The sequence below is a fragment of the Setaria viridis genome, chromosome 7, assembly GCF_005286985.2.
Source record: "Setaria viridis chromosome 7, Setaria_viridis_v4.0, whole genome shotgun sequence".
NCBI lineage: Eukaryota > Viridiplantae > Streptophyta > Magnoliopsida > Poales > Poaceae > Setaria > Setaria viridis.
This window is the reverse complement of record NC_048269.2, coordinates 29102845-29129273: the sequence shown is the minus strand read 5'-3', so window position 1 is coordinate 29129273 and position 26429 is coordinate 29102845. Positions and strand designations below refer to the sequence as shown.

The window sequence follows — 26429 nt, the reverse complement described above, 5'->3', positions numbered from 1 at the left end:
GCCATCCCCGTCTCTCCAGGCGGTTGTCCATATCCTGTCTTGTACAGCTAGCTAGCTAAAAAACTTACACTTCGGCGGCGCCCACGTTTTCCAAATGATGGTGTCGAAGTTAGTTGTCGTTGATCCTAAGAATTGAGCTCGGTAGGCCGATTGCGAATTATACTGCCCATCCGCCATAAGTTTCCATACGATGGTACCTGGCTGATCCGGACGTAGTTGTATCCGGTTGACTGCAACCCATAGACGGTGGTACTCTACAAAATGTGTCACAAAGAAGCCGCGGTGTAGTAGGTTTAAGTCTCGTATCCAAACATCATCGGTCATAGCATCGTGCAGGTCCTATTCTTCGTATTCTTCGTCCCGGAGATATTGAACAAATTCGGTGTCATGTCTCTCGGCCTCTGTCCCTGTGCCCAACTGTTGTGCCAGAAGGATGCTTTCTTGCCATCCCCAATTATGATCGTGGTTGCCGCGGTAAAAAGTTTGTGGTCTACTTGTGAGCAAGGAATATCCCGTTGGTTCGAGAACGGACCCTCATTCATCCAGTCGTGCCAAAGCCACCGTAGATGCAACGCTTGAGTGAATTTTGCTAGGTGTAGGACTCCTAAGCCGCCCCCTCTCCTCGGCCTTGCCGATCGCACCCATTTTACTTTGCATTTATCGCCCGTGATGGGTTCAGTTCCCGCCCATAAGAACTGTTTTCTCTTATCATCAATGTTCTTCATAATTTCTTTAGGCACCTTCAGGGCCGTCAGTAGGAACACCGGTTGAGAAGTCAGCACAGCCTTGACGAGCATGAGTCTGCCGGCCACAGTTATGTTCCTTCCATTCCAACTGTTAAGTTTCCCAATAGCTTTGTCCACTAGAGGTTGGAAGTCAACAGTCCTTACGCGTTGTGTGGACAATGGAAGGCCTAGATACTGGATAGGGAATAATGTGCGCTTGGCAGGTAGGTTATGCAGAACTTCATTGAGTTGTACTCCCTCACAGCGGATAGGGGCGACCGTTGATTTATGGAAGTTTGTTTTGAGCCCTATTACTTCACCAAATCCGTCCAGGATGTTGTTCAGTGCATCCATTTCCTCGTTCCTCGGTGCAATAAAAATCGCCGCGTTATCAACATATATTGATATACAGTGTCTGGCCACGTAGTTTGGTAAGGAGTCCTAACTCAGTTGCCTGCTCCAAAATCATTTGAAGTGGATCGATTGCTATGACGAAAAGTAGCGGAGACAAAGAATCACCTTGACGTAGCCCCCTGTCCTGTGTGATAGGCTGGTTTGGGACACCGTTTAGAAGGACGCGGGCGGAGGAAGTGGAGAGAATCCCCGCAATTCAGTCATGCCAGCGTGTCGGGAAGCCTAGGCGTTGTAGAAGTGAGAGGAGATAGTCCCACCTAATGAGAGTCAAAGGCTTTCGCGATGTCCAGCTTGATGAAGATGGCAGATACTCTCCCTTTGTGATACCGTCTCGCTGTGTTACGCACCGTCATGAGTTGTCATGTATACTGTGTTTCTTGATGAAAGCACTTGACATTTAGAGACGATGGAGTTCACGTGTGGTCGGTTGTAAACTTGCAATCCTGCAAGTGCGTACCATTTCAAGTGGGGAATTCGCTTGTGTGAGGCAACAGATTATTCTTCCTCTGAAATGGTATGGAATTTACAACGGCGTCTGGCACGGCACGACGACGCCCGTGAACCGGTAGGGACAGCTCGGCTTGGTCCCCGACGGACGGCCGGTGAGCGGTGACAAGCCGCCGCGGCAGGCATCGCCGTCGAGTACGGCGGTTGGCGAGCGTTCCTTTCCCCGGCGCCGGCGGTGGTTCGTTCCCGTCAAGAATGGGATAGCGTGCGTGCCGCCGCCAGCTCTGCCTTTGCCTTTGCCTTGCTTGCTTGCTGCTAGCACGATGACACGCTAGCTGGTAGCCGCGTTACACGTCTGGGGAAGCCCAGCGAACGTTCCGGCGTTCCAGGGGATAGTATTTCTGTGTGTCAATTCGGCATGCATAACATGGCTGCTGGGTGTTTAGTATCATAATAGTAGTGGTGTCCACCTGCTGGGAATGGGCGTCGTACAGTACGATCAAGCCGTGTCCGGCTGACCTTTCCGGCCTACGTTACGGAGTGCCTCACACGTACGCGCGTTCTCTCTTTCTGTTAGCTCACATCCTTTCTTTTTTTTCTCTCTTCTCTGATATAAAAGGTAAAGTATACTGATGAAGTGTGCGTGTACCATGGTACGCTTATTAATTGGTCAACGTGATGCATCCCCATGCAAAGTCTTCCCACTACTTTTGCTTTGTTTTTATAAGTGAAAAAAAAAGATCATAGTCACATGGGCTAATTGGGTGGTTGTGATGAGCAGAGCACAATGAGTGTCAGCAGCTAAGCATGCTGAGGACTGTTACCTAACAACAAACGGTAGCATCAACAGCTCTCAACGAGAGCTTGGCAATTCATCTCTTTTAAAAAAGTTTCTGTGACAATGGAACTGACCATCTGTATCAGATTTGCTATCATTAATATAATATAATAATTTTACAAATCTTCCATTTTTTTTTATGCGGAGAGAATACAAAAGACATCAAGCCGGATTGCATCTGTCCTGCATCCGGAAAGATCGGAAGGTTCGAGGTTTAAGGAAGGAAAGGGGCAAAGCCGTCATTTCCGGTAGATAACCCCCAGGAGCCGTGTTCCTCGCGCGGTCGCGGGCAGCAAAACCCAACAACCCGCAACCGTCCAGGCATCCATCCACCCACATTCAAATCTCCCCCTCCGCTCGCCATCATCTCCCCCATTCTCCTCTCTCTCTCTCTCTGACTCTCTCCTCGTGATTATCCATCCCCCAAAATCCCAGCTCGCGAATCCCCCCCTCCCCCCGAAAAAACCAGCCTCCGATTCGTGAGGCCCCGAATCGCCGCCGGATTCTCCGCGATGGCGGGCGCGGGCGCGGGCGCGGCGGCGGTGGAGAGGGCGCACGAGCTCTACCGGGGCGGCCGCCACCGGGAGGCGCTGGAGCTCTACTCCGCGGCGCTGGCGGCGGCGCGGGGCCCCGCGCAGCGCATCGCGCTCCACAGCAACCGCGCCGCCTGCTACCTCAAGCTCCACGACTTCCGCAAGGTCCGGCTCCCCTGCTCTTGGTTTGCTTTCCTTCGCGGATTGCGTCGTTGCTTCGATTTGACTTTGCCTCGGTGGCGATTGTGGGGTGGGCGTCTCTACGGCGCTTCCAAGTGTCAGTTTGGGTAAAAAAAAAAAGGATCGATTTTTAGCCATACAAGTCCTGATCGGGTCCGGATTTCAGGATACCGGCGATTTAGAGCTCGTAGATTCTGTTAGTTGTGGTAATGTAACAACTACTATTTGAATCCGTAATTTGGACTGTGGATTGGGGGTTCCATTCTTTATGGGGAATATACGCTAGGCATTCGTCTGAAGGGAGTGACACTGTTGTGTCAAGCTGTTCTAATCTTCAATTGCTTGTTATGATGATCTCTGTGCATGTAGCTCAGTTGCTGAGATGTAACTGAATCCATTAGAACGTTTGGACTGAACCCGAGAAGCTGCAAGCTTACGAAAGCTTGGTGTTGCCATACCAAAAATAGCAGAAGTACTACAAAATGGACTAGGCACGGTTTCTGAAAGTACAAAGCATTGAAACAGACTTAACTTATGATGGCAGTGGAATGGATGATCTCCTTCAGTACCTGAATTTTTTGGGGTAACCAAATAGCTTAATCCATGATCTACTAGGTGCATGGGCCGAATGATACTGAAAACATGCATTAGCTAGTAAGGAGACAAAAGCTACGACTTATCTGATTCTCTGTAGTAACAGTTGGAATTTCTCTAGAATCATCTAGGACTGCAGACTTCACGTATTGTTCCCTTTCTACATTATCATTTTTGTTATTAACATTGCATTCTCCATTTGCAATATATCTGGTATAGGCCGCAGAAGAGTGTACATCTGTCCTCGAGTTGGATAGGGAGCATGCCGGAGCTCTGATGTTGCGTGCCCAGACTCTCGTTACTCTGAAAGATTATCAGTCAGCTCTATTCGATGTCAACAGGCTCATTGAGATAAATCCATCATCTGAAGTATATCGGAACCTCCAGGCACGATTGAAGACACAGCTAGTATGTTTTCACTCTCTCATTAATGCACTTTGGTTTACCCTCCTGACACCCTTTACCTGACATGCATTGTAATTGGATCATTAAAAAAAAATCAGCTTTCCTAAATAATTCATTTACAAACGAAAAGGGAGCATAACCTTGCAGGAAAGAAAAGGTTACATTAGTGTTGTAGCTATTGTTCGTGATTTTCTTGCACATATCTTTCTATTTTCCATTAGCTCATAAATCAGTTCAAGCTGTTTAAATGACTTGTTTACTTAACTGACCTATTTTATTGGCCATCTGCTGTATTGTTTTGAAGTCACTTGCCCCAATTCCTGAGTGTGAAGAGGAGTCCCTGTATCTCGAAGAAGAAAAGGATGAACTTCCTCCAAAAGGAGATCAGAAGATTGAGACTTCTATCACTAAGTCTGACCAACCTGAAACTAAACTGGTTCTTGAGAACAAACCTTCAAATGGACATATTCTCGAAAGAAAACCTGGAACTGAACCTCAGAAGGTTGATGTTCCTCCTACTCTGCCTTCAAAACCCCAGGGCTGGGAGGCCATTCCAAAACCAAAAGGCCATTCAGGCCTTGATTACTCAAAATGGGACAGTGTTGAAGATGATTCGAGTGAAGATGAGGATGATGACGAAGAAGACGAGTTGCCGCAATATAAGTTTAAAGTCAGAACTGTTGGCGTGCGGTCTGTAAAGTAAACAAGATTAGCAATAAAACCCAAATTATGGTATGTTTATAGTCTGACAGGACTTCTACTGACCAGGGTGCCACCTATTCATCTTCAATAATTTTTGGATGAACAACTATGTAGGTCCGTTTGAGTTCTCAGTCATACAAATTTTAACTAGCAGTCCATATGTTGATCTTCTGTTTTGTGATGCAGGTTTCATGATTTGTCAGATGCTGTCTGTCAATAATTCTCGAGTCCAAGCAGAGAAGATAGTTTGTTTTTTGAAGCGATGGAGATGGATAGGATGGCAAAGTCAACGATGTACAAAGATCCAAGCTAACACTCCAGCAGTCCACTGCAGTTTAGGATCATAGTCTCGTCTCGGCGAACCTGTGTATCTAGCGTCCTTCGGAATATATGAACCCGTTTTTGCGCCGAGTTATACGAGCCATGCGAAATGTTTCTTCCTTCTTCATATCACATGTTTCTCATCAATAACCAAAAGCATGTGGAGTCATGCGAAATTTTTTTAATTTTAATACATTAAATATTTGTTTTGGAATTGTAGGGGTGCCCCTGTAAGGAGAATCCCCTCCAAAAATTGGCGTATGCTGCTATTTGCGGCGCGCACACGGTATTCTTTAGTAAAAGGCGAAAGAATAGTTCGCTATGTGCTCACCGCGCAGCTGCGTGCCTTCTCAGGGTCGCCCTGCCCTCCCTAATATGCCTTTCCCTCGGAGCGCATCGCTTCTCGGCCAGCGAGGTGGTACTAATCCCCTCCATTCGCCCCGAGCACCGCAAGTCACGCGCTCTGCCTCGCGGCTGCCGCGCGGGTGCCGCCTGCGGAACCAATTTGGCCCAGGCCACAGCAGCTGTTGATGGGCCAGACCAACAGAGCATGATACAGTCCCTCAAAAAAAAAAAAAAACAGAGTATGATACAGCAGCACACACTTCTGGAGTTTCGGCCTTCTGGTTATTGTTGTTATATTCATTCGTTTTATTTCAAAAACAAAAGTTATATTCACACGTGTTTTCTTTTTCTTTCTAGACCTTTGGGATGTTGTCGAAGAGAAAGTATGGAGTACTAGAACTTTTCTGCTCCACCAGTCTTGGTGTGTTAGTCTGGAAAACATAACTTTGCTTAGTCATTAAAGCACATCACATAAGCATATCGGGCCTTTATTGATTGGAGAGAATAAAATATCGCATATGTAATCTTTTTTAACTGAAATTTATTGCCTGCAAAGGAAAAGAGATATTGCTGGAGCTATAAGCATTTTACAAATACAACCGTGCTTGCATATCGTGTAGTCAGTAGTATATGCTATTGCTTTACCAATATTTCTTTTCCACACCCTCCGTCCCAAATTGTATGTTGTTTGATACATAACTTTTTACCATACATTTAGATATAACACATGTCAAATATGTAGTAAAAGCTACTCCCTCCGTTCCAAGTCATTCCAATTTTCTTGGAGAGTCAAAACATCTCAAGTTTGACCAAATTTATACAATAAAGTACTAACATTCATGATACAAAATAGATATCATTAGTTTCTTCACTAAATATATTTTCATAGTATATCTATTCGGTGCCATAAACTTTTGTGATCTTCTCTATAATTTGGTCAAAGTTGAGATGCTTTGACTCTTCAAGAAAGTTGGAATGACTTATAATTTGGAACGGAGGAAGTATGAAACTAGAAATGTTAAAACAACCATAAGGACGGAACGAGTAAACGACAGCATTATTGCTACCATCCCTTATTTATCTTTTCTTTTTGGAAGATTGCTTTATCGTGAGGTGAGAGGAATGGCTCTAACTACTACCAACAAGAAAATACTAGCAATACGGTGTACAATACCAAAAGGATCTACAAAGAAAATTCAAAAGGAAGCAAAAGGAAATTTGAGTGAGAAAATGACTTGGAGCACCCAACTGTACAGCCAGGCAAACCCATCCCCATCACAAATCAAATATTCGCGTCAAAAAAGAATTTTGAAAAATATTCACACATGTTTTCTTTTTCTTTCTAGATCTTTGGGATGTTGTCAAGGAGAATATACGGAGTACTGGGTCTGTTCGCTTCAGCTTATTCAGCCGGCTTATCAGCCACCGTATTTTCCTCTCACAACAAATTAGCTGTTTCAGCTTTTCAGCCGGCTTATAAGCTGAAGCGAACAGGCTGGAACTTTTGTACTCCACCAGTCGTGTGTGTTAGGACCCCTTAGGGGTCCTTTTGGCAGGGTTTTTTTAAAGAGTTTCTCATTAGCTTTTGGTAAAAATTTTTTAAAGAGGTAACTTCAAATAGCTCCACCACCGAAGCTGCAAAAAAATTATAAAACGGCTTACATTAAAGAGGAGAAGTTGTAGCTTAACTGGTTTCTCCTCCCTCTCCAAGTATTAATTGATCATAAAATTACCCACATTGCTAATGAGAAGCTGTTTTGCCAAACTTTTTTCAAAACGGCTTCAGCTCCATTAGAAAAGCCACTTCACTGGAGAAGCCGGAGCTGAAGCCGTTTTGGTAGGAGCTAGAGTTGGAGCTCTATCAAAGGGACCCTTAGTCTGGAAAAGCAAAACTCTGCTTAGTGATTAAGCACATCACAATATCGCATAAGCATATCGGGCCTTTATTGATTGGAGAGAAAAAAAATCACATATGTAATCTTTTAACTGAAATTTATTGCCTGCAAAGCAAAAGGAGAATTTGCTCGAGCTTGAAGCATTTTACAAATACAGCTGTACTTGTATATCGTGTATTCAATAGTATATGCTAGTACTGCTTTACCAGTATTTTTTATATATATGGCAGCATTATTGCTACCATCCTTTATTTATTTATTTTTTAAAGATGCTAACCATTGTTTATCGTGAGGTGAGAGGAATGGCTCTAACTACTATCAACAAAAAAAAAATACTAGTGATACGGTGTACAATACCAAAAGGATCTACAAAGAAAATTCAAAAGGAAGCAAAAGGAAATTTGAGTGAGAAAATGACTTGGAGCACCCCAATAGTGTGGAGCCAGGCAAATCCATCCCCATGACAAATCACATGTTCGCGTCCAAAAAAGAATTTTGAAAAAAAAGAAAACCTTTAATTTCCACACCTATTCTTCCTCGACGCCGGCGACCACCACCACGAACTAGCCCACCAACCCGTCCCCGGCGGCGGCGATGGCGAGGCACGAGGCGTCCGCGTCGGCGGCGGGCGTGGACTTCCACCTCCCGGACGAGATCCTGGCCGTGATCCCCACCGACCCGTACGAGCAGCTGGACGTGGCGCGCAAGATCACCTCCATGGCCATCGCCTCCCGCGTCTCCCGCCTCGAGGCCGACGCCGGGCGCCTACGCCGTGACCTCGCCGACCGGGACCGCACCGAGGCCGAACTCCGCGCCCGCCTCGCCGACTCCGACGCGCGCCTGGCCGCCGCCCTCGAAGAGAACGTAAGCTCCCCCGTCGCCGTAATTCTTCCCGTGTCCGTAGAATTGAGGTCTGTACTTAGCTTCTTTCGCTCGGATCCTTTGGTGCGCAGGCGAAGCTGGCGAAGGAGAGGGACTCGCTCGCCGTGACGGCCAAGAAGCTGGCGAGGAACTTGGCAAAGGTGCGGCATTTACCAACTTTCTAGTTTTTAGGTCTCATTGCAGTGCGAATTCTCTCGATTCTGTTTAGTAGCTTTCATGTTCAGCATGGATCGTGACCGGAAGCCTGTGATTTTGACGAGAGGTGTGTTTTGAGTGTCCAGTTAGTAGAATTGTTGGGGGACTTCGATCGAAGCATTGTTCTTTTAGTGTTGTTTGCTTGTTTATGTCAGAGATGTGCTTTTCAGTGACCATGATTCTGGGCACTTGGGATGCGCCAAACGTGGATTTTTATGAATTTGGATGAAATGTGTGTCTAGTGTTGTTTGTAGTATGGAAAGAGCCAATTTTGTTCACTATTGTGTGTTGTAGACTTGTAGCGTAGTGTTCATTGCAGTGCAGAGTATGTGTGATGTTTGTAGTGTTGGTAGTTTTGATGGTGACTTACTGTGACGGAATGGAAGACATACAGCCTTTGACCTGTCTTCTTGGTGATTTCAAGGGTTGTTAGTAAATCTGTGACTCCGTCAGGAAGTCTTTCAATAAGTTGAGTCTTAATGGTAGATGTACAGTTGAAAAATCAAGCCTCTTGGTATATAGATTCAAATTATGCTGCAAGCAACCAGACACTGAGATTGCGTGGTAGATTAGGTTGATGATCTTTTTGAAAACCGCCAGTAGTAATTTTGAACACGAAATGTCATGGATGTCAAAATGTCGACCCAGATTTTTTGAAACTGATTTGATAGGAAATTAGAAACAAGAAAAGGTTTGGTTTCCGGTCAAAAAAAAAGAGGAAAGGTTTGGTTACTGTTTTACTGTTAGTTACCTTGCTTTGCAGTTTCACACTGGCATGGAGTATTCAAACTCTATTTGTATTCAACATGAAAAATGGACCTTGCTAGTTACCAATTACCAGAGCTCATTCTTTCTTTGCAGTTGGAGGCATTTAAGAAACAGTTGATGAAATCATTGAGTGAAGATAATCTATTGGTGAGTTGCATCGATCAAATATTTCTTACACTCTTAGTCATGATTTCTTTTCACCTTTTAAGACTTCATTTCTGCTGGAACTTTTGTGTTAGCAGCTGATTTTCATTTGCATATTCCTGCAGCAATTGTCTGAAACTGGTCAGGATCATGATGCAGAAGATAATCTGACTGCCCGAGTTCCCTCTTGGAAAGGTGCCATTTAACATCCTTACAGTTTTGATAGCATTTTTTGATAAATTTCATAGCCTTAACTGCATGCTTGATACATGCTTTTGTTTTTCAAATGACTTTATAGATGAGGTTTCAAGCAGTCACTCTTCTTCAGATACTTCCAGCAGATCTACAAAGACTGAATCCACTCATGGTGGAGGTAATTTAGTCTCACCACTGAACAGCTAAAGTATGTCAATGTATGAACTCTATTTTCAACATTGCCACTTACATAGAAAGCATTTACAGGATACCAGTTCTCGATCACACCACACATACCTCAAAAACTAGCTCCTGGTTCAACACCTATGATTTCATCCTCCGCCGGTTCCCCCCGAGCATATTCAACTGGCCCATCCTCTCCCAAGTTCTTATCTGGTCCAACTTCTCCTACAAGATCTCGATCTGAGAGCCAGTCAACATTTTCATCATGGCAAGGATCATCAAGTCATCAGTATTCAGCACCTACCTCTCCTCCTCAACGCCGCTCTCTCACAGGTTCAAGAAAGTGACAATCTATCTGTGCAAGTATAGTTTATGTATATGGACCTTGCTGAGGATGCCACGATATTTCCTGTTTTCAGGGCGGCCCCGTATAGATGGAAAGGAATTCTTTCGACAAGCACGGTTTGTTTCTATTCTGCTCATCTTTTGCAGCAATTATTAGCTTGTCTCTCTCTTAGCGCTTGTGCCTACAACTCCCAGGACGAGACTTTCTTATGAGCAATTTGGAGCATTTTTGGCGAACATCAAGGAGTTCAATGCTCAGAAACAATCACGAGAGGTAGCGTAATCTGCCACTATTTTCATGGTTCGGCAACTCATTAGTGTCCTGGAACGATGATTTTTACTTGATGATATCTGCAGGACACCCTGTCAAAAGCAGAAGAGATATTTGGAGCAGAGCACAAAGATTTATACATTTCTTTCCAGAACATGCTTAATCGCAACCAGTCATGAACATCTGTCAGAGGCTGTATTCTTTTCTTCTCTAAATCAAACAGGTTTGTTCATTCCTAAGTCCGTGAGCAAGGAATCTAATGTTCTGGTCAGCTAATCATGCCTATTTCATGCCATTTGTTTCCAGGGAAGCGATTTGTTGGAATAAGCATTGCTCTTTCATAGGTCTCAAGATCAGATTTCAGATATCTGTATATAGGCCGCCTTAATTTGAGCTGTTCATCCTCAATAACTTGGAGCTGTGACTGAAAAGGAAAAAATCTCATAGTTATCGGAAACTTTGGTCCTTTTGATTTAGCATGCATTCACATTCCCTCATTCATGTCTTCCTGCTGTAAATTCGGTTGCAAATCTCTTGAGGTGCCTTCCCTTTGTAGAAAGTTGTACAAAACTGTTCTTTGCAGTTGTTCAAACTGCTAGCTGAGAATGGTGATCGCGGAACGTGTTCTGTAATTCTGTATTTGTTCAATGAACTAAGCGATTGTGAATTTTTGTTGGGTTATTTGTTCTGTAATTCTGTATTTGTTCGATGAACTAAGCCATTGTGAAATTTTGTTGGGTTATTCATTCCTTTTGTTGATCACTGGATTTTTCACAATATCCATGGGATGCTTTATGCTGGTAATTGTGAACATATCATCTTTTTTCTGGGGTTGTGATATACAAGGGAAAATATTGAAAAGCAAAAGAGGGGAAGATAGCGCACGAACACTTCGCTGACAGGCGGGTCCCACTGGCTCCACGAAGGCCATGGTCCCACATGACATGCACCCGACCTTTTCCACTCGATCCCCCAGGCTTCGTCCTCCCGATCCCACCACTGGTCCCTCACCATGGCCACCCCATCCACCTCCGGCGACCCCGCCGCCGCCGGCGAACCAGCCCCAACCCCATCAATGGAGCCCACCCGGCGTCGTCACCCGACCTCCCGTATCTCCCACATCGTGCGCACCTACCTCGACCTCTCCAGTTCCAAGAAGCGCCGTACCGCTCCCAAGAGCCATCCCAAGGCAAGCGGCCAGGAAGCGCATGCATCCGAGGACGAAACGGACGGGTCCAAGGCGGGGCCGCCGTCATCCCACCCGTCGCGGCTGCTCCGGGAGCTGGGAATCCGCGTCTCCCGCTACACGCACGAGGAGCGCCGGGACATCATCCTCCGCTACATGCAGAAGCGGAGCGGCCGCCAGGTGGTCAACCGCGCGGCTAGTAAGGTGCGATTCGTTCGACGAGAGCTTGGTTTAGTGGGGTGATTGGATTGAGGAGCACACACAATCAGCTAAAGCTGACGAGTTTATTTGGCGGTTGCTTCTGCTGTTGCTGGTAGCAGGTCCCATCGAGGCAGGCTCTGGCGGAGCGGCGGCGGAGGGGTGCTGGAGGGAAGTTCCTCGGCAAGGAGGACACCCAGGTACAGTCCGGGATATCTGGTTCCTCAGGAATGAAAACCACTTCGCACATTGCACATTAAAATAGGCTAATTTAACATTCTTGGGGAAAAAACAGATGTGCTAACTTTTATGTGAATTTTACCATGTCATCGCTAGGCAGAATTTTGCATTAACATAGCAGTTTTAATATCAGAAATGTTGATGTTTTGGTTCATATAATTTACTGCATAAATGAACCACTGTGTAGTAGACAGGTACCAATGCTAAGATGGTTACTGCTGTTCACTGTGTTTGAGACTTTGAGTCCCAATCATCACAAGTTTGTAACAGAGCTTTGCATGATAGTACGAAAGATGAGCTGATATAGACTTAGTTATCCACACTTCTGTAAGAGCTTTTGTTTCCCCCAGATTGCAGATAATCCTGAAGGAAAGGCAGAAGAAGAGCCAGAATTGCCACCAGAAGTCGTCTCAAATGCTGGAGGAGTGCCCATAGTTGGAATGGTCTTTGAGAGTGAAGAAAAAGCATACGAGTATTATGTTAATTATGCAGGAAATATGGGATTTAGTGTCCGGAAAGGATGTTTGGATAAAACTGCTAAAAATTCCAACAGGTCAAGGGTCTATTTCTGTTCTAGGGAGGGGCTTCGCTTAAAGAATGACGCCAAGAGACCTCGCCCAGAGACAAGGGTGGGTTGCCCTGCACGAATAGCTATAAAGTTAACACCTAGTGGTAAATATAGGGTCACAGAATTTGTGGAGGATCACAATCACCAGCTTGCTGCACCATTTGATATTGAGATGTTGAAATCACAAAGAGTGTTGGCCAAGGTTCAGCCTGGAAGCCAAGGTAGTAACATTCCTCCTGGGTACAAGAATTATCTTCGGTCAAAGTCTACCAAATATATGAAATCAGAGGATCTCAGAGCTCTGATGGATTATTTTCGAAGAATGAAGAGTGATAATCCATCGTTTTACTATGCGATTCAGGTGGATGAAAATAACAAACCAACTAATTTCTTCTGGGCTGATGCAAGGTCAATAATGGACTATCATTACTTCTGCGATGTGGTCTGCTTTGACATGATCTACAAAGAATTTGACTGCAGCAGGCCCTTAGCTTTGTTTCTAGGCATGAACCATCATAGGCAAATGGTCATATTTGGTGCGGCTTTTTTATACGATGAAACTGTTGAGTCTTTCAAGTGGCTTCTTGAGACCTTTAAGATTGCTATGTGTGGGAAACACCCAAAGACAATTTTGACTGATCGATCTGTGCCTTTGAAGGAAGCATTGGGTGTTACATGGCCTGGCACTATCCACCGTTTCTGTGTGTGGCAAATATACCAGAGTACTGTTAAGTCCATAGCACATATGCTTATTACTTCTGAAGAATTCACAAATGATTTTAGACACTGTATATTTGATATCGAGGATGAACAGGAGTTTGTTGGCACATGGAATATGATAATGGAGAAATACAATCTTAGAGAGAATGAATGGTTAATTAAGCTTTTTGAAGATCGGGAAAATTGGGCCATGCCATACAATCAACAAATATTCTCTGGGGAGATTAGAAGCATGCTACAAGCTGAAAATGTTGGCACTAGGCTCAAAGAGTACTTGGACATCGATACAGATCTATCCCCTTTTTTGAAGATTTTTGAAAGTTCAGCAGAGAAGAGGAGACAAGAAGAAATGCAAGCTGATTACCAAGCCAACCAAGGGGTACCGAGAATACCTCTGCCATTGCTGTGGCAGGCTGCAAATTTGTATACCCCAATAACTTTTGACTTATTTAGAAAGGAGTGTGAACTAAGTATGGACTGTATGGCCTATGGTTGTGGTGAGTTTGGCTCTCTTTCTGAATATATGATTACTGTCAAGAACAAAACTAAGGACCAGCTTGTGCGATTTGACTCATCAAATGGTACGGTTGCATGTACTTGCAAAAAGTTTGAAAATACTGGACTGTTATGCTGCCATATATTAAAAGTATATGAGCTGAGGAATGTTAAAGAGATTTCCTCACAGTACTTTCTGAAGAGGTGGAGGAAAGATGCAAAGTTGGTGACAATGGATGAAGCCGATGGGTTTAATTTTGACATTGACACAAAATCTTCCATTCCAGGACGTTATGCAGCCCTTTGCCGCTTGTTCTATAAGATTGCTGCTAAGGCTGCAGAGAACGTAGAGACATTTGCACTGATGGCAAGCCAGTCAGATCAACTTCTTGCAGAAGTGGAAGGAACTTTGCAATCTACTCTGTCTGATAAGTCATCTGGACATTCCTTTACAGACCAATTAACTCACATGGCCCAGAATGACTACCTACTTAATAGTAGCCATGAAGCTCTAGGTTCTACTGGAAAGAAGAAGTGTGAAGTCGCTCGCCGTAGAAATGATTTGGAAACCAATAAACGAAAGAAAGCGAGAAAAGGTGTGTATATATGTATTCCTTATGGATCTTTGCCTTTTATGTTCTGCATGTAAATCTGAGCATTCTAAACATTTCTTTTATTGTCATTAACGCAGGGCAACCTGATGAAACAGAGGGTGGACCAAGTGGAGAGCTGAATATCACATCAGGAAACATACAGACAGAACCAAGGAATACTTCCAACCAGTTCATTCCAGATCAATTAATGCAGGTGAATCCTTAAATAGGGTGCTAAGTTTTTTTTTTGAAGAAATAGGGTGCTAAGTATTACCATACGCCCCCTTGTTGCTCCAGAAAAATAGCACACTAGCTGATGCTTTCATCATGCAGGGACATTATGTACTTGGTCACAACTTTGGGCTTGGTATCTCGCAGAACCTTCACAACAATTTGAATCAGTTTGATCAGGTCTGTGTTCATCTCTAACCTAAATTTCTTTATTGTGTTGATTAAGCAACAAGATTCTCAGGTTTGTGTTGCCTGCAGGCCGCCTCGGTTTCAACCTTGCAACAGCAGCCGTTTCCTGGGAATGGTCAACTAACCCAAGTGAGTTCTACAGATTGTTGTTTTTTTAGAGAAGTATATCCTTATCTTTTTCCCCCTTTGCATTTAATCTTCTTTTGCGATGTGAAGTAATAGCATACTCCTATGATCAAAGTATATATGCGCATTATGTTGAAAATCTGCTATTTTTTAATCATGCTAAATGCCTTATTTATTGATATGAAAATGTACACTCCTGCAGGGATATCCTAGTGATATGCATGGGTTGCAATTCGTGGAGACAACTCCCCAAATCGATCATCAGAATGGCGACGAGGGTCAGTCGTCAATACCGGTGTGGGATTTTCTTTGATGCACCACCCTAGAATATCGGTGGGCATCTTGAACGCGGCCGGGCCGTCGGTGGCCAGCATGTCTCACCTGCAATTTACCGTGGGTCGCACGTATGCTATTCCAATATTGCACACCATGCTTTTTGTCCGAATGAAGGAACATCATTGAATGTCCTTTGCCGACGATGTGGAACCGATGCTGGAGCACAGAGTAGCTAGATCGAACCAAACTCAAGGACGAAGGACCGAATGAAAGATGGATGGATAAAGAGGAAAAGCAAAAGATTGAACCAAACTCAAGGAGAAGGACCGAATGAAATATGGATGTATAAAGAGGAAAAGCAAAAGGGACATAGTTGTCGAAGAATGCTGAGATGGAATGGCGCGTGTTTGCGTCAACCAAAAGCTAGGAGAGAAGAAAGAAAACTGTCTATAGGCAGCCAAACCATCGTCTGTCTATTCGTGTCATATCATGTCTCGAATGGAAATTGACTAAAACAGCACGCCACACACACACCACGCATGCTTGCACAATGCATTTGCATGTCCTCTAGTAGGCTCCTAGCTTCTCCGGTCCCGCCGTTGTCGGCCGGCGGGCGGCGGATCGGGGCGGCGGATCGAGGCCTGACTGCGATGGCCGAGCTGACGTCCGGAGCCGTGAGCTCGCTGCTGGGCCTCCTCCAGAAGGAGGCGCAGCTGCTGGGCCGCGTCGGGAGCGACGTGGATTTCATCAGGGAGGAGATAGAGAGCATGAACAGCTTCCTGGAGCACCTGTCCATGACGGCGCACCTCGCCGGCAGGCACGACAAGCAGGTCCGCACGTGGATGAAGCAGGTCCGGGACCTCGCCCACGACTGCAGCAACTGCATCGACAGCTACCTGCAGAGCGGCGATCTGGCTGTCCACCTCGCCAGGGGCGGCCTCCGGCGCTACGTCTGGTGGACCTACTGGCTGGTGCAGAAGATGGTTGCTCAGCACAGAGCCGCCATGCGGCTGCGCGAGCTCAAGGGCCGGGTGAGCGACGTCGGCAAGCGCCGGCTCAGGTACGGCGTGGAGATCCGGCCACCATCGTCGTCTTCAACCCCGTCTCAAGGTGCTGCTGCTGCTGCTGCGCCTGACGCTGCAGAAGACGCAGACGACGACGACGACCCCCAAAATCAAGTGGCGGCCGCGCCCGGTGGCCCTGATCCCCGTCGAAGAGCTCTAGAGTCTCGTACTCTGGAGGACTTCTGTGCCGAGAAGCTAGCCAACTGGTTCAGCTCCTTGAGCAGCCAACAGCAAGCTGCGGGGCAGTGGGAGGGTCGATACCTGATACCATCCATTGCCATCGTTGCACAGGATGCTGATACTTGTGCCGCCGCTGCACAAGGAGCAATGGGTTTGGCGGCTGCCCATAATTTCGAGAAGACTGTCTCCATCAACATCCAGGCGTTGCACCATGCATGGGATCTTCCGCTGCTACCGCAGGAGATCCTCTGCTACATCTTGCGTGAATGCATACACCAACAAGGCACGGGTCAAGGAGGTGAGGCGGAGGAGAAGAATCCATGGAAAGCATTTGAAGACAGGGAGAAAACGTGTGAAGAAATATGGGGAAACATTGACAGGCTTAATATCTACGACAAGATTAACCAAGTCAAGAGCAAGGTTGGAGCAGTCCGTATAACCATTGCCAAAGCTGAGAGCAAGAAGACTGAAGAAACAAAGCGCTTCAAAGCCACCTCCGGGATTACCTTGGATGAACCCTTGGAGGTGCTCCGCCAGGCATTGCAGCTCACGCTGAACAAGCAAGGAGCTGACATGATACAACAATCACTGGAGGACATACTGCACGAGGCGGCCAACATGCTTAAACAGCACATGGAAACTGCCACGCCTGAGCTCCCAATTCAACTGGATGATATCCAATACCAAGACATCTTGAGGAAGGTGTTCCTGGACAGCAAGCTCCCACAGGTACAGCAGGAAACCAGTACTACCAATCCTGCTACTACATTGGGTGAAGCCGCAGATCGCATCAAAGAAATCCTCAACAACCACAAGATTACACTAGAGACATCATACGGGAGTTGCTTCCCGGACGACCACATCTTCCTGACCAGACGGATAACAACTCAGAGGAGACTAAGGCCAACAGTACTACTGCTGCTATCAAAGAAACCATGGAGAAGGTTCAGGAGATATCGTGGCCGATGAAAGTTTCACTGTTGATCAAAGGGGTAGTGGACAAGATTAATAAGCATCTGCAAAGTAAAAAGACCCTGATCATCCTCATTGATGAGATGGACTACATAGCCCGGTGGAAGATCAGGAATGCTTTGAGCCTGTTGACTTGCGCCAATGGCAGTATGGTGATAGTGATCACAAAGAACAGGCAGAAGGCCAAAGAATTTTGCTCTGCATCGGGGGAACCTGTAGCCTATTCCCGTGTTGGTATGTACCATGATATTGTGCTCAAGATTACAGGCCAAGGGGAGAATGAAGGTGGCAACAACAATTCCCAGCTCTTCCGTGACATCTTGGACAAGTGTAATCCAGATGAATTCTGCATGAGGATGTTCTCTCATGCTCTGTATGCAAATCCCAACAGGAACTATGAAGAACTGCGCAGGTTGAATGACACCCTGCAGGTTTCGGGAAACTCAATGGCAACTGATGCTACCAAGGCTAAGGCTAAGATGATATTCAAGTTTTCCTACAAAGATCTGCCAAGAGAACACAAGACATGCTTGTTGTACCTAGCTGTTTTCCCTCAAGGTCACAGCATCAAGCGGTCAAGCCTAATAGAGCGATGGGCTATAGAACGGCTAATAACAAAGGAAGACTGGCCCACTGTAGTGCATCATGCAAAACAATGTTTTGAAGCTCTCATAGACCGGCAGCTTGTTATGCCGGTTGATCTTAGTGCTGCAGGAAAGATCAAGAACTGCATGGTAGGTGGCCAAGTCCATGAGTTTATCACCAAAATCGCCAACAAAGAGCACATTTTGGACACACGCCTGTCACAACTCCAGGCCCGTCATTTCTCCACCTCCAGCGGTCTTCGACTTCGTGCCTCTGATAACATTAACACGGTTGTGGAGAAGCTCCGGCCTAAATACTTGCATAAACTGTGGCTGCTCAAGCTGCTAGATCTGGAAGGCTGTGATCGTCGCTTGAACAAGAAACACATCAAGGACATCTGCAGCACAATATTACGTCTTAAGTATCTAAGCATAATGGGAACAGATGTTGATGATCTGCCTAGTGAAATCAACAACCTCCATGAGCTGGAGGTATTGGATATCCGGCAAACCAAGGTGCCTGAGCGTGCAACAAGAGGTATCGTGCTCCTAAAGCTGAGGCGCCTACTGGCTGGTCAAAGAGTTGATCCAAGTACAAGTCAAGAAATGGGAACGCTCCCAGGGGCCAATAAGCGGTTACCCTCTGCTGTCCAGATCCCACGCAAGATCAACAAAATGGAAAATATGGAGTTACTGTCCAATGCGAAGGCTTCTTCAAAGGATGGAGCTGAGCTCAAAGAAATTAGAAAGCTAGGGCAGCTGAGGAAGCTTGGTGTGGTTATCCAGAACAAGAAAGCTCACCTCACGAATCTGCTTTGGGCCCTTAGCGACTTGAAAGAATGCATCCAGTCTCTTTCCGTCACTATACTTGGAACCAGAACTGAGGGCACTGCCACCGACCAAAAGCTACTAGAACCACCCTTGTACAATTACTTGATACGACCCCCCAAGGTTCTTGAGAGCCTAAGCATTGACGGTTTCACAGATATTGTGCAGCTTCTCACATTGTTTGCTAAAGGTAGCGATGAACTTTCCAAGGTAACTCTGAGTCGCACCTTGTTGGAAAAGAATAATCTGATCCACATCGCCATACTTCCCAAATTACAATGCCTCAGGCTCCGACACGATGCTTACAAGGAGAGCAGTCTCACCTTCAAGAAGGAAGATTTCCCACATCTCAAGAATTTTCTCGTTGAGTGTCTCCACAAGACTGGCATGATCAAATTTAAAAATGGAGCAACTCCGGAGCTTGAGAAGATTGTGCTATTCCGCACCAACATAAAGCATCTTTGTGGCATCGGTGCCCTTCCAAAACTGAAGGAACTCGAATTGAAGGGCAACAAGTTCCTGGTTTTATTACCTGAAGATGGGACACCTTCTGCTGTGACAGTTGAAGATGGGACAGCTTCTGCTGAGCCAGTTAAACATGAAGATGGGACAGCTTATGCTGAGGCAATTACCAGGAGCACGCTCACTTTCAGGGAGGAAGAATTCAAACATCTCAAGTACTTCCTTGTCCAGGACGCAATCTTGCAAACTGACATTAAATTTGAAGGTGGAGCTCCTGAGCTCGAGAAGATTGTCTTGTCCGACACAAACATAAAGTCTCTTGCTGGAGTCGACGGCCTTGAAAAATTGAAGGAGATTGACTTGAAGGGTGACAGGAACCTTTTTTCATTATTTACCTCTGCAAATCATATTACCAAGGTGACCCTTTTGGATACATGCCTGAAGCAAGATGATCTACAAATCCTTGCAAAGAAACCAAAGCTGTGCATGCTATTTCTCTTGGACAATTCTTATGACGAAATCCAGCTTACCTTCCATGAAGATGAGTTCCCAAAGCTCAAACATCTAACTGTCAAGTGCCTGAAGATCAGGGAAATCAGCTTCGCCGAGAAATCTGCTTGTAAGCTCGAGAAGATCATCTGGTCCTTCATCGAGCTGAAATCTCTCTCTGGCATCGATAAACTTCTGGAATTGAAGGAGCTAGTGTTCAACGGTGACAGTATCCCTCTTGAGGTGAGGAGAGACATTCATGCACATGACAAGAAACTTATACACAACAAGACGCAGCATCAGGACAAAGAGTAAGGATCGGCACCTGCTAAGGAAATGTCTTCACTCTTCTCCATCCTTCATCCATTCGTCGCTGATTCCCAGGACTGCTACTAGCTTGTGTGTGCAAGCAGCTCGATCTTACGTATGTGTGATTCGCCCATAATTCCTCGTTCATGCTTGTGTTGTGTTGTGTGCGCGTTTCTTCATTTGTTCCGTGCGGAGTGCTGTGCTTGCAAAGTGAATGAGGTTTGCAGCAGGGGCATAGCAGCTGCAGCTAGCTGTGCTCATGTACTGAGTCTCGGATTGGATTCCGATTCCCTTGTTGTGTGTGTGTCTTTGTTCAGGATGCCCGCGTCTGAATGCATGCGAGTGTCCATGTCTTAGTGTGTGCTCTTTGAGTATACGGGCATATATGGCTGTGCCCATGCTCTTGGATTGGAATGTAGTATGTGTCAATGTGTGGCTTTCTTCTGGACCATAAGGTAAAAATATGGTTCCAACTTCCATGTAATAAGTGCGGCACCTCACATGTCAATGTGATATCATTGTTCTCTGATGAATCAGTAGAACACCTCTAAGTCTCTAACTACTGTCCCATTTACATATGAAAGAACACAGGGCTGCTGAACACTCGGTGGCAGGTCTTCTGTCTTCCATTTTCATTATCATGAACTGCCTGAGAACTAGATGTCCGGTGGATCTCGGTGAGTCGGTGCGGTAGCCTAGTGTAGGGTCGTGTAGAAGCTTCTCTGTATATAATTGGCTATGTGTAAATACTAGGTTAGGTGGTTCCCAAGGAAGATGAATGCACTACTCTTTTATGTGCTGACGGTACAATATGGTATGCCCACCATATTGCCGGTTGGCATGCACAAAGTACGATGTATAAGATGTTTTTCACCCCTTCAGTTGGAACTTTGTTGCCTGTTGGTGTGCATGATGCTATGTGCAACAGATGCTTAATTTCCCTACTACGTTCTAACTGTATAAACTCTGCGTTGGTATATGAATACATCGTTGAGTCAGGTTGGAGTTGGACATGTCTGAAATGCACGCAACACTGCTTGGTTGGGGTGCGGCGCCTGACGCTTCTCCACTCCGCCACCTTGCGCTGCACTGAACTCGATAACCTGACCAGGATGCATATCAATGGAATACAGTGCCTGGACAACACAGTAATTAAAGTTTCGTTAACTCAAACCATGTTTACACCAGATCCACTGTTCAAACTCTCGAGGGTGACAAAAACGCAACACAAGTACAGTTAAAAGTGAACTTCAGTCACTGCATTACAAAAGAAAAGACACGACCAACAAAACGCAGCATGATCTACCACAAGACCATGCTCCATGACACCGGTGAAGAGAATTGGGGTCAGATGAAGAACATGTTGTCCTCCAGGTCCTTGTGCAGCCTCGGGAAGCTCCCCGCTTCAAAAGTTCCCGACCTCATGCCCGCCTCATAGTAGAGCCTGCCGCGGTAGGCCGCAAGGTCGGCGTAATAGACAGGCGTCGCCAGCGACACCGGCTTGGTGCACCGGGCGAACACAAAGCACAGGTTGTATATCAGCTTCTGCAGGTCGTCCGACCCGAACCCGTGCTCGTCCACCAGGCTGTAGTAGTGCGTCGGCCGGCTCGTCCCCAGCAGCCCGTTGTGGCTGCATAGGTAGAAGTCGTAAGCCGATGGGTCCACCACGCCCGTGTCCACCACAGTGCCGGGCGGCACGTTGCCGTTCTTCGTCTGCGGCTGGCCCTGGTCCTTAGGGAATAGCCGCGTGTGGTGCCGCTTCTTGGCCACGATCACGGTGATGGTCGGTGAGTAGCCGTTCACCTTGATCGCCTTCTCCATGTCCGCCAGCTCGTCGTTCAGGACCATGTCGAACTGCCCGTCGCTCACGCCATCACGGAAGTAGATGATCCTCTCTGGCTTGACGCTGTTCTGCTTCTCAAAGACTCCAATGAGCTCCAGGCAGATCTCACCAAGCTGCTGGATCACCTCGCAGCGGTGTGGCTGGGCGCGGATTCTTGACACGTACTTGTTGACGCCAGAGTTGATAGACGCGACCACAGCTGCAATTGACGGGCTCTCCACGTTCCCGGGTGACGGATGGTTAACGTCAGCTCCGATGAACATGAATGGCGCACCGCTGACACGTGGGAGCGAGTCATACAGCTGGACGTTGCTGCCCCCAAGCTTGCTGTTGATCTTAAGGGCAAGGTTGGTCATGTACTGGTCCTGGCCCTGCTGCTTGTTCGCAATTTTGCTCAGGAAACACTGGGTGAGGATCCCCAGTTGCGTGTCACAAATCAGCTTCAGTGTCTTGTAACCTGGGTGCTGCTCGGACATCGGGCAGAACAGGAGTTGCAGCCTCTGCTTCTTGCTCACTGCTGCTTGTTTTGCTTTGTTTAGCTCCTCGTGCAGTCGATGTGGATCAGAGAGCACTGCCATTTCTGACTTGTGCACGAAGCATGGATCAGTGTTCATCCGGATGCCGAGCTCACAGCACTTCCTGACTATCTTTTCCACAAACATCCATCCATTGAGGGACTCCTCCCTGGGGTGAGAAGTACGTGCACTGAAGTCCACGATGCCCCAGCACTGAAGATCCCAGCCCTCTACTAGTTTCTTATTCATAAGGTTCCACTGGCAACTCTCGTGGTTGATACTGAATTTGCTGGTCTGGCCATTGGGGGCGCCAAGTTTTAGGTTGGGTGGGGGAAGGATCCTACCCATGACTTCAGTCATATGCACATCCAAGGAAATCCCAAATTGCGGTGCTATTTCACCACTGTAAATGAAATGATGATTAGTAATTGGTAAAAAATCACATACTCTGTTGAAAAGAAAAGGATCACTTTGTTTGCTGTCCTACAAATTAAATGTGAAACAGTTGTGCATTTGTCGGAGAAAAAATGGCAGCAAACAAATTAAACACGGAAATCCCAAAGAGTAATAGTTTGGTTACAGGTAAAACTGAGTCACGACGAATAGACATCATTACAGAAAATGAATAGCCCTAACTTATTAGCAAATTCAACTGCATTTTGCATCTAAATTTCACTAACAGTTAAGCATAGCAGTACCTCAAGTTTTTAAGGTTGACAAAGGAACAGGAGTATTCAATAAACAAAAGAACAGAATGAAACACAGTACCTGCAAGGTCCATCTGTAGCATTCACCAAGTCCAGAATCTCCTTCCTCCGCTTAAATGCAGGAATTAGGGCCTCCGATTTTAGTGTTCTATCAGAATTCCTATCCAAATTTGCCTTTGGATACCTCTGCCCTTCAAGAAGAGTGCAAAGCTCAATTGGCACATGATTGGCTTTGTCCTTGCTCTTGCTCAAATCCAGGCATGGAAGCATCTGATACTCAATCACCTTGCCATGTTTCTGAGCATAATAATCAACAAGCCTATTCGTTTGCCCGGTTTCAGCATCCACAAAGGTCAACTGGCCGGCAGGCAAGGCTGTCAAACCTTGCACAATGTACTTCTGATTAGTCCTGCGGTGAATCACAGTCACACGTCGGCCTTTAAGCTCATACTCCAAATTTTCCAGTTGCCACTTGTTCAGAGTTGTCCTGTAATCAAGGCGCCCCACTATCTTCTCAACAAGATCCATCACTGGCCCAGCTTTGTAAAACGGCATAACTGAATAGTCAACACATAGGATCAGCCCTTGCTGAGTATGTTTAAGGGTCTGTAGTGCTCCTTTCAGAGCCACAGCACCCTGCCCAATGTCCAGACTGCTATTTGGTGAGTAAAATCCTTTACCAACCATAATCTTGCGCCATCTAGAGGCCTCACGCACAATGACATCAAGACCCTGCAAGACCTCTCTAGGCACAGGTAACTCTGAGAGTTGACTTAATGGCAGCTGTTTCTTCAAATCTACAGATACAATGTAGGTCTTGGACCGAACTCTCACACGAAATAAACCTTCTGGAAGTTCAGCAGAAGTGAATAGATTTCGTCCGCCATCATAAGCAACACATGACGAAAGACGTCGAAAGCTGGTGTCCTTGAAGAGCTCATCCTTGACAGAAAGAAATTCTGCCTTGGAGAGCTCCTTGCCCGAAGCCTTAGGGGAAGCTTGATCAAGCTTGATGTCTATGTCATAATGAAAAATTGTTGTCGCCTTTCGGTACTTGACAATGAAATGGTTCACCAAAAGTTTGACATTTGCTTGAGATGATGAGCCTCCACGATCAGGTCTTTGCATTGGCACACGTGCTCCAGCGTAAGGCGTGGCAACTAGTGATGATGAAGGTTTTCCTCTTGCCAATTCACTGGAGTCAATGCGTTCTACAAGAAAAGACAGCAATTAGAAACAGCCGAGGTCAATTTTACATTAAAAAGCAGTAATATAGTATGGTGTTAAATGATCAAAGACTAACCGAGCTAATCAAAGACTAACCAAGCTAAACAAAGACTAACTGTGCTATAGTACCCCTTAATAAGTTTTGACCCAACAATGTCCCATATTAAAATTGTGGTACAAACAAATTCTCCACTGCAATCTTTTGTTCCATAATCAGTCCATAAAGTTTATTTATTATAATTCTCCTAGCTTATGAAGCAATTTCTATTGACATCTGCCAAGCCTGCTTCAATACAACAGTATTAAGAAAGTGCAAAAAAGAGAAAAGTGTTCTTTTCAGTGTCAGACAAATGGTGGTAACAGCCATGAGAGCTTTCTAGATACACTTGTCAAATGATACAAGTAATAACAACCTGAATCATCAAAAGATATGTCTAGGGGGGGGGGGGGGGGGGGAAAGACTCCCCTCCAGATGTTTTTTCCCTTCTTATTTTTTCATGTCATGTGTATCCTCTTAATTATTCAATTCTAATCTCAAAATGGCAGGGGTGGGGAAGTTTGCGAATAGGTAAATATCTTCTCTTTTTACTGTGTGTAGACTTAGACAGATACATCCCCCTCATGCATTTTATATGAAACAGTTTTTTTCTTCTTTGAAAAATCCAGGTGGCATTAATAAGAAGGAAGCAGAATGACTAACAAGAAGGAAGCAGAATGACATGCATGAGAGGTCCAAAAATACAGGGGCAACTGAGAAAAAATGTTGAGCTACTGCAAAAGAAAACTACTCACTGGACAAGCAAGCAGGCACAAAAGCACAACGGAAAATTAATAGATTACTCGCTAACCAAAGGGAAACTAAAGTGACCAGATGTATCACCAGTCACAAAAGACATAAAGCAGTACTGCTGGGACCTCTTGGAGCAAAGACATAAACGAGTCATATAAACACAGACAGTTACAGCATAAAGCTGACCACTATATAGCTCTAATGCATCAAAAACCGATGAACAGCTATTGTCATTAAGAGAGATCCTCCACTACTGAATCTAAAACTCGATCCACAAGCCTGGAGCACTCATCTAATCTACAATGCTAAACCTCGATTCAGAAACCGAAAACCATGGGGTTGTACTCTAATCTAGATCGTGAGCACGAACCAGCAGGCAGGCAGCGGGAATTGCAATCGCAAGACGGTAAATTCCACATGATAAGCGGCGCCTAATCTACCGTCGACCCGCCGTGGAGAAACGCGCATAGCATGCAAAGAAAACAGAGTATTCCAGGCAGCCTTGACGAACTTAATTTTGTGAACACTAAGAACAACGTAATAACGAAGTAACGAGCTGCGCGATTCGCGCGAGTAAATCCGGAGAAGCGCTTACCGACGGACCCCGACGCGCTAAGCGCCTCCTTGTCCTTGGGCGCGATCCCCATTGATGTAGGCGCCGGCGCGGGCGCCCTGGTGACGGGGACGTACTCCGCTCCGTTGCCGCCGCCGCCGCGACCTCTCCCCGAACCCGGCGGCGGCGCCCACGCGCTCCCGCCGCGCCCACCGCCGGGGCCGTACGCCTGTCTGCCACCACCGCCGGGGCCACGCCCTCCCGCGCCATATCCGCCTCCGCGAGGCGGGCCGTGGTAGCCGCCGCCTCCACGGCCCCCGCCGTAGCCTCCTCCTTCGTAACGCCCGTATCCCCCTCCTCCTCCTCCGCCGCCGCCGTCGTACCCGCCTCCTCCGCGGCCGCCGCCGTCGTACCCGCCTCCTCCGCGGCCGCCGTACCCACCTCCTCCGCGGCCGCCGTACCCACCTCCTCTTCCGCCGCCGCCGGCGCTGCCTCCGCCACCACGGCCCCTCCCGCGGCCGCGCCCACCACCGCCTCCGCGCTCGTAATCCATCGCGATTGCCGATCGACCGAACCGAACGCGCGAGGGTTTTGGATTTTGTTTTCCGGAGCAAATCCGCTTCTGAGTACCCCGCTAATAAAAGCGCAGGGGCAGCAGAGGTTTTGCGGGGGTAGTTATACCGTGTGCTCGCGTCGTGCCGG

The 26429-nt window shown here is 46.4% G+C and overlaps 5 protein-coding genes and 1 non-coding gene across 8 annotated transcripts; 4 read left to right on the top strand and 2 right to left on the bottom strand.

The window, feature by feature from the left end:
* Positions 1-2754: 2754 nt before the first annotated feature.
* LOC117862573 (uncharacterized) lies at positions 2755-5286 on the top strand. 3 transcript variants are annotated; one of them, XR_004642015.2, is made up of 4 exons: positions 2755-3122; positions 3951-4139; positions 4441-4948; positions 5025-5286. XR_004642015.2 is itself a non-coding variant. In XM_034746066.2 (4 exons), the coding sequence occupies exons 1-3, from the start codon at positions 2937-2939 to the stop codon at positions 4837-4839; spliced, it is 774 nt and encodes a 257-aa protein (XP_034601957.1). In that variant the 5' UTR covers positions 2755-2936; the 3' UTR covers positions 4840-4868; positions 5025-5286. The 3 variants fall into 3 exon arrangements, 1 of the variants encoding a protein (XP_034601957.1); XM_034746066.2 differs by having other exon boundaries at positions 4441-4868; XR_004642014.2 differs by having other exon boundaries at positions 2756-3122; positions 4441-4952.
* A 96-nt stretch (positions 5287-5382) lies between these two features.
* Positions 5383-5499, bottom strand: LOC117866052 (U5 spliceosomal RNA). The gene has a single exon (XR_004642746.1). It is a non-coding gene; the product is annotated as a U5 spliceosomal RNA (small nuclear RNA).
* A 2374-nt stretch (positions 5500-7873) lies between these two features.
* Positions 7874-11128, top strand: LOC117863679 (uncharacterized protein At4g15545). Its single transcript, XM_034747489.2, has 10 exons — positions 7874-8263; positions 8353-8421; positions 9338-9391; positions 9514-9583; positions 9687-9761; positions 9851-10099; positions 10186-10228; positions 10307-10385; positions 10469-10605; positions 10689-11128. The coding sequence occupies exons 1-9, from the start codon at positions 7994-7996 to the stop codon at positions 10559-10561; spliced, it is 1002 nt and encodes a 333-aa protein (XP_034603380.1). The 5' UTR covers positions 7874-7993; the 3' UTR covers positions 10562-10605; positions 10689-11128.
* Positions 11129-11350: 222 nt separating this feature from the next.
* Positions 11351-15735, top strand: LOC117863677 (protein FAR1-RELATED SEQUENCE 5). Its single transcript, XM_034747487.2, has 7 exons — positions 11351-11772; positions 11889-11966; positions 12357-14385; positions 14481-14596; positions 14716-14793; positions 14872-14931; positions 15131-15735. Exons 1-7 carry the CDS (start codon positions 11395-11397, stop codon positions 15239-15241), a joined length of 2850 nt encoding a protein of 949 aa, XP_034603378.1. The 5' UTR covers positions 11351-11394; the 3' UTR covers positions 15242-15735.
* An 8-nt stretch (positions 15736-15743) lies between these two features.
* Positions 15744-20643, top strand: LOC117864842 (uncharacterized). The gene is given in 2 exon segments (XM_034748927.2): positions 15744-17276; positions 17279-20643. Coding segments are annotated over 2 exon segments (4353 nt in total). The 3' UTR covers positions 20099-20643.
* A 586-nt stretch (positions 20644-21229) lies between these two features.
* LOC117863676 (protein argonaute 2) lies at positions 21230-26401 on the bottom strand. Its single transcript, XM_034747486.2, has 3 exons — positions 25770-26401; positions 23219-24368; positions 21230-22853 (listed from the first exon to the last, which is right to left on the bottom strand). Exons 1-3 carry the CDS (start codon positions 26278-26280, stop codon positions 21440-21442), a joined length of 3075 nt encoding a protein of 1024 aa, XP_034603377.1. The 5' UTR covers positions 26281-26401; the 3' UTR covers positions 21230-21439.
* Positions 26402-26429: the final 28 nt, after the last annotated feature.